The 10,962-nt window shown below is 44.2% G+C and overlaps 1 protein-coding gene across 1 annotated transcript in view; it reads left to right on the top strand.

Annotated features, from left to right (window-relative positions):
* crfb16 (cytokine receptor family member B16) overlaps positions 1-2,207 on the top strand; it is a gene marked incomplete at both ends in the record, with an annotated part of 8,383 nt that extends 6,176 nt beyond the window's left edge. Inside the window, 2 exons of the mRNA XM_080010523.1 lie at positions 170-314; positions 2,164-2,207. Of these exons, the coding sequence (XP_079866649.1) occupies positions 170-314; positions 2,164-2,207 (189 nt within the window). The remainder of the gene's footprint in view (positions 1-169; positions 315-2,163) is intronic.
* Between the last annotated feature and the right edge of the window lie 8,755 nt (positions 2,208-10,962).

Here is a 10,962-nt window from a genome sequence, read left to right as displayed (position 1 = left end):
GACAGACGGTTATACAGACAGACAGACAGACATCCTGCACATTAGAGGGAATCTTCTGACTCATTTGTGATGGACTGGTTCTTGGTTTGTTTTCATCAGCTTATGATAGACTGGTGGGAAACAATGTCACCTTGTGACTTTAACATGTGGGATGCTGTGTGCTCTGCAGCAATCTGATTGGCCGCTTGGCCAACTGGTGATCTGTGAGGAGGCGGAGCTTTGCGAGCCACTCCCAGCCTCCCTGCTGCGGGTGCTAGTGAACATGGAGCCAGACGGCCACGCCGGACGGGGAACCAGCAGCAGAAAACAGCCCAGTACACCTCTCTGAGGCAGGAAGTACCAGATGGTGGAACCAGGGTGTACCAGGTGGTAAAACCAGGAAGAACCAGGTGGTAAAACCTGGAGGTACCAGGTGGTGGAACCAGGAAGTACCGGGTGGTAAAACCTGGAAGTACCAGGTGGTGGAACCAGCTGGTGAAACCAGGACGTTTCAGGTGGTGAAACCAGGAAGTACCAGGTTGTGGAACCAGGGGGTGGACCCAGGAAATACCAGGTGGTGGAGCCAGGAAGAACCAGGTGGTGGAGCCAGGAAGAACCAGGTGGTGGAACCAGGAAGAACCAGGTGGTGGAGCCAGGATGTACTAGGTGGTGGAGCCAGGACTTAACAGGTGGTGGAACCAGAAGGTACAAGGTGGTGGAACAAGGGGGTGGATCCAGGACATACCAGGTGGTGGAGCCAGGAAGAACCAGGTGGTGGAGCCAGGAAGAACCAGGTGGTGGAGCCAGGAAGAACCAGGTGGTGGAGCCAGGAAGAACCAGGTGGTGGAGCCAGGATGTACTAGGTGGTGGAGCCAGGACTTAACAGGTGGTGGAACCAGAAGGTACAAGGTGGTGGAACAAGGGGGTGGATCCAGGACATACCAGGTGGTGAAACCAGGTGGTGGAGCCAGGAAGAACCAGGTAGTGGAACCAGGAAGTGCCAGGTGGTGGAACCAGGTGGTGGAGCCAGGATGAACCTCGTGGTGGAGCCAGGATGTACCAGGCGGGTGGCCATCCGTCCCGTTTTGAAACACCGGGTCCGTCTACTGGTGCAGCCTTGAGCCGGGCGCTCATTTGTCCTCGTTTTGAGATCATCTCTATTTAATACTTTATCTAATGGTAAATAATAGGTGATGTGTGTAACAAATGATTGGTTAAAAGCGATGTCAAATAAATATCTGGTATTTCATTGGTTAAATAAACATAGCCAAATAAGCCACGTGGCTTGTTGACGTCATGGCACAGACACAGTCTACCTGTAGCGGTGGGCGGAGCCTTGCTATCGGTGGGCGGTTTTATGAATAGCCCCGGATCTAAAACAGTGTGTGTGTGCGCACTGTAAAAAAATATATATTTTTGCAGTTTTTACCAAATACATTTTACAATTTTTCCCTGTGTTACAAAATGACAGGAAAGTCTTATGAAAATTACAAGAATAAGCTGTTTATTGAACGTATAAATGGGGTTCATGAAATTTCCATTTTTTTACAGCTTTTAAAAGACAATTTTACCAAAACTAACTGTAAGAATAAAATATTGTTTATTGACAAAGGAGGAGCATTTTCTGTAATTTTACTAAATATTACTTGTGTTATGGCGATGTATCACTGTCAAATACATAAAAATACTGTTAATAAATACATTTTAAAATGTATATTTGCAAGAAAATATATGACCAAAGAAAGAAATATTTTTGTTATTTTGCAACTTAACCGCTCCTTTACATACAGTATATGAAACAACACAGGTACTGACTTTCCTATGAGACAGTTAAAAACTCAATTTCAACACATTTTGACTTTCACTTTATCAGTACATTTGTATTCATTGAAATGTTTTGATTGTAAAATGAGTGCATTCCATGTTATAAAAACTGTGTAAAATAAAAGTTAAATAAAAAAATAAGTTATTAACGTTGTTTTACACCTCCTAACACTTATGACGTGTAGATCAAGCATAAATGTTTCGAAACTGGATGGATGAAACTCTTGCCGTTGCTTGTCAAGGTGCACCGTACACCAGCGTCGTCTGCAGGCCCAGGGGACGTTAACCCGTTGACCGCTTTCAAAGCGTAAAATACTGTGACAGCTGTGTCAATTTGTGACATCACTTGTCTTTTCACAGATAACGAGAGACGTGCTAAAAGGGGGGAGGCCATCAAAGGCTAGATGTGAAGCTACCGCAAAGTGGCTCGTGCAGCTAACAGAGAGTGCCTTCTCGTAGGGCAGCGACATGTCATCCGCACCATGTTTGTTAGGAAAGCCGTTTATAGAAATGTCAATTGAAAAAAATGTGTGACAACACATTTTAATTTAACGCAATACCTAAAAAAACTGAGTGATTGGCTGACACAATGCAAAAAACATTAACCTTTATCAGAAGTGAACAATAAAAGGATCTGGACATCAGTGTTTTCCGCTAGGCCTCAGACCAGGAACCTGTACCATTTTGCCCAAAACGTTAAACTCTGAAACAGAACTTCTTTCTCAATTCAGAAAGAACTGGAGAATGGAATGCCCTGCCTAGTCAGCAAACACAGATGCCATGTCCCCTTGTTCCGGCGGCCCATTGTTCCGAAACTCCAGTAGTCTGAAAAATGTCCCAATGGACATGGACCACACCCAAAATTTAACCCTCTCTAAGCCGATGCTGCGTTAATTTACCTTGGAGGTCGGAGCCGGGACTGACGTCACCCCGAGTTTATCGTGTTCCAGCACGACGACGGGACTGGCATCGCGGCCGAGTCAAACGCGTTCCAGTACGACGAGTCAGAAAACCGAGATGGACGCCTCCAGGAAAACCTTTGTTGTGCTCGCTCTTTCCGGATACAGACCCTACCGAACAGATTTGGGACCGAGGAACTGAGTCTGCCAACAAAATGTCATATAATAGTGGTTCGTAAAGAGGTGTGCGGCAGACAAAGGGGTGTGGTCAAGCACTGGCTGCGGACGACAGCACGGTTCCCTTTCCCGTGCGCTGATCCTCTCTGCAAGACAGACAAACATTAGGAAACCTCCTTCCTCGAGTCTCTCTTCATCGTCCTCAGACGAGCCTTTCATCGGCGTCTCCAGTCATCCCTGTTCTCCATTCATCTGGAGTCAGACCCGATTCAAGGTAGCGGAAAAGGGAACCATGCTGTCATCCGCAGCTGCATAGTAGTGGTTCATATACATTTAGCAGATGCTTTTATCCATAGCGGCTCACAATTATTCAAACACTGATGACGCAGCCATCTGGAGCTATTAGGGGTTAGGTGTCTTGCTCAAGGACACTACAGCATAGTAATAGTTCATATAGTAGTGGTCATATAGTAATGGTTCATATAGGAGTGGTTCATATGGTAGTGGTTCATATAGGAGTGGTTCATATGTCATGTCAGATAGAGCTCTGTCCTTCTACTCCATTTCCTCTGGCTCACACCTCCACACCTTCCTCACCACATTCACTCGACCTCTCCACCCTGTAATTCGGGGGCAGTCTGGCTTCTCTGCAGTCCGCTGGGAGCTGAAGCAGACTGACTCAGTGTGGATCAGAAGGAGACAGTACCTGCAAGCCCTCCATATTTGAAGGATAATGCAATCAGCAGAACGCAGATCAATACAGGATCAATACAGAACCATTCCTTCACATCTACAGAACAAGAATGTTAGGCATTGTTAGGCAGGAATGTTACACACCTGGGATCACTTACCTTCATCACCCACACAGTATTTATTCTCCAGCTCGCCAGTCACTCATTGCCAGACTGTCAACTAGCTTACCCAAGTTGTACTGGTACTGGCCTAGCTCCTAGCTCCTAGTCCTAGCGCTTGTTCCAAGTTCCTAGTATAGTTTCGTCTTCCCCTAACCTGCTTGTCTCCTCTCGTCGACCAAGTCTGTCCATCCAGCCCGGTTAACCTGCTTGTCTCCTCTCGTCGACCAAGTCTCTCCACCCGGATCCTGGACCCCTACTTCCCGGTCATCATCATCCCTGCCCTGCCCTGCTCCATCCCTACCTGACCGGGTCCCCCCAGCCATCTCGTGGTCTAATAAACATCCTTCGTCTGCCTCCCATCTCTCTGTGTCGTGCGTTTGGGTCCCTCCTAGCTCCGGTCGTAACAAAGAATTACTGATGGAAACCAAATTTAAACAATGTTTAAATATTTCAACACATGATTACTAAAAAGGGCGGTGCTGCAGATATTTACAAAGAAAGATAAGTCCCCTGGCAATTGATTACCAAACTCATAAAGAAAATCATCTTAATCAACTTAATATTACTCATATGATGCTCATATAATACTCACATAATACTGATATGATACTTACATAATACTCATATGATACTTACATAATACTCACAATACTTATATGATACTCACATAATACTCGTACAATATTCACATAATACTCATATTACTCACAATACTTGATATGATACTGTGATGATACTGTGGTGAACAAAGTGGGCAAGCCACCGCTGCAGACAGGCCGTGCAATCTACCATCCTGGGGCCGATCAGCCTAATCAGTGGAGGGACTCCGCTGATTAGGCTGATCCCCAAAACAGGAAGTTATAATTGTGTGTGTGTGTCCCTGCAGTAGTGATCGGCGGCCTGGGAGACGGGAAGCAAAGGGTGAGATCCGCGATATACAAGCCACCGGACAGATCGGGGGAGATGGGAAAGCAGTGATCCCGCATGGACTATTTATATACATTGGCCTGTGAGCCTGAGTTGTTCCTTTTGGCCCACGAGCCACCGTTCGATTTTAAGAGACTTATCAATAAACACGCCAACCAGCGCTGTTTCGCCTCCCCCTGCCTCCTCTTCCTCATTCCCTGGCCCTGAGCCAGAAGACACCTCCACAAGTGGCGCCTGAGCACGGACATGGAGCAGCGCGAGGCAGAATCCCGGACACCCTACCCCCTGGAACAGTTGGGCCCGCGAGTGGGACCAGGGGACGCTCTGGGAAAACCAGAAGGCAGTACAGATCCTCCTCCGGGAGCGCACCAGACCCAACGAGGAACGACCGCTGGGCCCCCCGTCCCCCCGTTACAGAAGATGAAGGGGGAGGATGATCCCGAGGCTTTCCTCGCCAACTTTGAACAAATGGCTGAGGCGGCCGGATGGATAGACCGTGAGCAGGCGTGGCGGCTTGTTCCCCTCCTCACAGGAGAAGCCCAGCTGACGGCGCATGCGCCGCCTCCAGTTTTCCTGAGGCAGCGAATGAGGTCACTTCCCTATGACACCGCAGCCGGCCGTTCCTGCACAGCCAGCAACTTCTGGAGCAGAGAAGCCAAACGACATCAGGGAGGCTGGCTGCTGTACAGCGTGTGATCAGAGGCCTCTAGGCTCAAAGATCTGAAGAGCACTTTGACCAGCTCCAAAGCATCTCAGGTTGTAATAACTCTAAACCTGCAACCCATCAAGATGCCGCATGTACGGATGCCTCCGAAGCACTTCACTGGTCCAGCCACACCACATGGTCATCCTAGTACCCAAGTGTATTACAGAATGCAGTACTTTAGAACCTTGGACACTGCTCAGTGTTTCAGCTAGGACGGGCTTCAAAGGCTGCAAAAACTAGAGGACGTACTCATCTCTGGGAAGACTGAGGCAGTCCTTGAGGAAAACCCAGAGTTAAATGCCATGGCCTTAGAAGTACAACTGAAAATGTTCCGGGCTAATGACATGTATACAACTTTCTCACAGGTGGCAGACATAAGAAGAGGTGCAACATCTTTTCAAGCAAGCTAAGGTCCTCTTGGGATTTCTGATGGTTGTTCCTTTTTCCTCAGCAGAGGCAGAGCGAAGGTTCAGCACTTGGAGATGTCTGAAGACCTGGCTGAGAACAACAATGACGCAGACCCGGCTAACCAACATTGCCATTTGCCATGTGCATCAGGAGAATTTGAATAAGTTGGACAGGAAACAAATCCGTCAGAGCCTAGTTGAGTTGAATGATGAACGCCTCCAGGTTTTTAGGAAATTTATTTAGATGATACTAGTTATATCTGTTCAATAAAAATCAATATTTTACGTTTAATTCTTCATAAAAGTCTATGATTTCATTCACAGACTTTTCAATGTAAATGTATACTTATTTTGAGACAAATCAACAAAACACAATTTAACTTAGACTTACTTAAAAGTCCAAAGCACATTTGTTGTTAAAGGGATAATCTATGATTTGTTAATAGATTAAGTCCAGTATTAGTTAACGTTCGAATCAAACTACTACTAGAAAATACATGATTCCTATTGGTAGGTGTGTAGAGTTACCACTACAATTCTGTGTTAATTAAATTAAAAATTAAATCAATAATTGTCTTGTTTAGGGCACCACCACAGTTTTGATTTAATTGGGGGAAACTAATGGGTTAAATTAAGTAAATAAATCATTAAGCGAAATTCATCATTCTAACAAGGATTAACCGTTTACATTAACCTCTGAATTCAACTCTTGAGGAATACCAACAGAAAAACTTCTGTTGGTATTCTGGTGAATGGCGGTGACTTCCAGGTGATGCACTGGTCGGGGTTTTGCGTAGAATCAAATTAATCTGACTGCACCAACTTAATCAGTCGGGTTTGAATCTTTCGTGGATCGGTTGAAAAACACAAAAGAAAGGAAATCATGTAAACATTGCAAAACTGCAACATTAAGTGATCAAATACCAAGAAATAAATATTATTTATATATATATATTGGGATGTCTCCTGGCCTCAGAATGACAGAAGAAGCTGGGTTTTTGGTTTCGCCTCCATTCTCATTAATTCCCTGGCGAAAGAAGGTAAATCTACTTTATACACAATAGTCACATACCTTCAGTCAGCCACCAAATTAAAACCTGGCCACATGCAAGTTTATGCATTTAAACAGCATTATTAATAACTTTGCCAAATTAGGTCGCATCAGGATGAGGGTTGGATCATTCATCACAGAAAACTGCAGAATTAATGTTGCTTCAATTCCTAACAAATCTGACGTTGGTTCATATTACTTTCAGACTTAAACTTAACACAAAGGAAAGGTTGCAGATGCAAATTATCCAGATGGGTCTTTCATTTTATGAACTGGCCTAGAAGACCAGGGGTTCTCCATGGGGGTTTGGATCAAACAAAAGGATGTGGGTTTCAGCTGGAGAGAGTGAGGGAAAGAGCCCCCTCTCGTTGGTCTAGTATCGGCCCGGAGTCACCAACAGGGCCATTTGGCCCCTCTGACGCCTCCCTGCGTTTGGCCTCCTGGGGTGAAAATCCATGTCCCTGTCTGGGAGAGAATCTCTGGGGAAGAAAGTCTAGAAAGTTTATCAGAAGCAACCCTGCTGTGTTCCACTACAGGTGTGTTTAGTCCATAAACAGCAAGCAATTAACCAAAAGAAACTAGTGAACCAAGAGTTGAACATTTTAGGAGCACATAAAGAACTTTAGAGGCGCAATGAAAATTTATCAAATATTTTTTCCCTTAATGAACAGATATGAGGAGACATTTACAAGCAAAATGATTCAATTTATCTGAATAGAAATAGTACACTCGGTTTTTAATTATTTCTGCTTCAAACTGTGTTTAATAATTATGTAATATTTATACTTTAAACTTCTTTGAACTGTATAAACGGTATGAACACCTCTATAATTAAGTAGTTCTTAGTTCTCAATGCAAAAAAAAGTCTGCTCAGTCCGCTTAGACGCAAAGGATATAACAGAAAGTCTTGTTTATTTTATAAATGAATTTATTTAATTATTAATAATAATAACAAGCAACTAGGCGGCTTAATAACAATATAATAGATAAAGAAATCTATATTTTTGGAGAAACTCCCATCAGCTGAACTCTAAATAATTGACACTTGACACTTCATAGATGGGAACCTGCATGTCCCAGAGGAAGTTGTGTCTATTCAGGATGTTTTTACATAGAGCTGTTTGGATCCGCCCCCAGTAACTGAATTGAATTCCAGTAAGTAACCAGTATCATGTTCAATATCTCATGTTTATAACAAAGCACATTTCATTAAAATCGTTTCAGAATTCAGCGAGTTACAGTGGATTTTGTAGAATAGGCTGTACCTCTCAATACACATTGTATTTGTTAACTAGCAGCTCTTGACCACGCCCAATATGGCGGACGCAAGGCAGACGCATAGCAGCGACATACAGCAGCAGGCAATGAGGTATCTATGATTGCTGCTACTGGTTACCAAGTGATGTCTCTTTACAGTACTCTATGTTGCTGCTACATTACGACATGTCATGAATGAGCTGTGGATACACTGCAGCAGAATCTCGAGATCCAATGTCTATACCATGGTTACGCCTTAGGTTTTGGGACATCCAGAATACTCCTTTCCGTTCCCAGTTGCTGCTGATCTACTTCAGACTTCTACTGACTTCATCTACTACTCTGTTCCTCTGTAACAAAGAGATATAAAAAAAAACAAAAAAAAAAACAAACAAACAAAAAAAGCCAACACATTCGCCTGTTTTCCTCGCAAGGTAAACCAAGTGAGGTGGAAAGAGGGACAACGATGACATCTCGTAAAGGCAGCGCGGTTCTGCAGTATTTTGATGGTCTAGAAAATGGAAATAAGGTTGTACACTCAATTTGTCTGCACGATTTACGAGCACGACTTCAGATCAGATGAGACAACCTGCTGAACTTAAGCATATTAGTAAGTAGAGGAAAAGGAACTAACCAGGATTCTCTCAGTAGCGGCGAGCGAATAGGGAAGAGCCTTGCACGGAATCCCGTTCCGCCCAACCGGGCGTAGGAAATGTGGTGTACAGAAGATCGTTTTCCTGGTGTCGGCATCCCCTGTTTAGGGACCCTTCGTCGGGCACATTTCCGTTCGCAATACAATTTGGTGAATGAAGAATGTGCTTAACTTCTCTAATAATATACGCAATATTTTTTCGAACAATGTTTAACCATATTGATTAAATTGTGCAAGACTTTGACGGTCTGGGGCGCTGTTGGCACCGTGCTCCGGTGGGTTATCTCCCAAATAGGAGCCTTTCTGTGTGGAGTTTGCATGTTCTCCCCGTGCTCACATGGGGTTTCCTCCACCTCACGTCAGTAAGGACCCCCTCCAAAAACATGCACCCATCATCACCCATCGTCTGACCAGCAATGGACATTTATCACCTGGTCTCCGGGCGCGTCCACGTATGCTGCCCACGTCAGAAGATCAAAGTAAATGCGCTTGTTAGGGTTCCTATACTGTTGACATTGATACAACCATTATTCTGTGTGAATACGCTGATGAATCTCGAGATCTCCTGAGTGACTGAATCCTTTCCCACACTTAACATTTGTACGACTTGTCTACTGTGTGAATAGGCTGGTGTTTCTTGAGATCCGCTGATCTACTGAATCCTTTTCCACACTGTTGACATTTGTACGGCCGTTCTCCTATGTGAATATGCTGATGTTCCTTGAGATTCCCTGATCGATTGAATCCTTTCCCACACTGTTGACATTTGTAAGGCTTGTCTCCTGTGTGAATACGCTTATGTCTTTCGAGAACTCCAGACTCCCTGAATCCTTTCCCACACAGCTGACATTTGTACGGCCGTTCTCCTGTGTGAATACGCTGATGTACCTTGAGATTCCCTGAACGCTTGAATCCTTTCCCACACTGTTGACATTTGTAGGGCTGTTCTCCTGTGTGAATACGCTGATGCACCTTGAGTTTTTCTGATTCCCTGAATCCTTTCCCACACTGTTGACATTCATAGGGCTGTTCTCCTGTGTGAATACGCTGATGCACCTTGAGTTTTTCTGATCTACTGAATCCTTTTCCACATTGTTGACATTTGTACGGCCGTTCTCCTGTGTGAATACGCTGATGTTTCTTGAGAGATCCTGATTCCCTGAATTCTTTCCCACACAGCTGACATTTGAACGGCCGTGCTCCTGTGTGAATAAGTTGATGTTTCTTGAGAGATCCTGATACCCCGAATCCTTTCCCACACAGTGGACATTTGTACGGCTGTTCTCCTGTGTGAATACGCTGATGTACCTTGAGATTCCCTGAATCCTTGAATCCTTTCCCACACTGTTGACATTTGTACGGCTGTTCTCCTGTGTGAATACGCTGATGTACCTTAAGATTTTCTGATTCCCTGAATGCTTTCCCACACTGTTTACATTTGTACGGCCGTTCTCCTGTGTGAATACGCTGATGTACCTTGAGATGTTCTGATCTACAGAATCCTTTCCCACACTGTTGACATTTGTATGGCCGTTCTCCTGTGTGAATGACCTGGTGTACCTTGAGATTCCTTGAGTGTCTGAATCCTTTCCCACACTGTTGACAATGGTACAGTTCTTTGGATCTTGTTTGGATACGCTCATGAATTTTGAGTTCACTTGATGAAAAGTCTCTCTCTTCCAACTGGGGTTTTACTCCTGGAAGAAATAAAGAAAGGAAAATAAAAGAAGAGAAATATGGAATACAAAGAAAAAGTTAGAGAGGATTTCGGATGTTAAGTAAAAAAAGCTGTAAAGCACTGTATTTTGAGAAAATGTTTGTAGTAGAAAGAAGAGGTAAATCTCCTTTTTAACCAAACTACGCATGCCAATACATTTGAATTAGTATTGTGAATGTAGTGTATCTCCTAGGATGGAGTTGTAGCAGTGGAGGTGTGAGAATTTTTTTCAGGTGCGTAGTATGTGTGATGGCCCTCATGCTTATTGGGGGTCCACCTGCAGGGCTAGATCCCTATTGTTTTTGCTCCTATTTTTATAAATTTTCTTCTTGGCATTCTTCGGGCATGTGTCTGGCCCACAACAACAGTTGAACCCAAAGACATGGTTGAGGTCTTGTTAGAACCGAGACATTTTAGACATCTTGTCGTTCTAGTTTGATCAATATCTATGGACATTTGGAGCAGGAATTTGTGAAAAACTCTCGTATTTTACCAGATTTAAAAGAATGTTG

Source organism: Zeus faber (assembly GCF_960531495.2).
Source record: "Zeus faber genome assembly, chromosome: 12".
Classification (NCBI taxonomy): Eukaryota; Metazoa; Chordata; class Actinopteri; order Zeiformes; family Zeidae; genus Zeus; species Zeus faber.
This window is presented reverse-complemented; position numbering and strand designations above follow the sequence as displayed.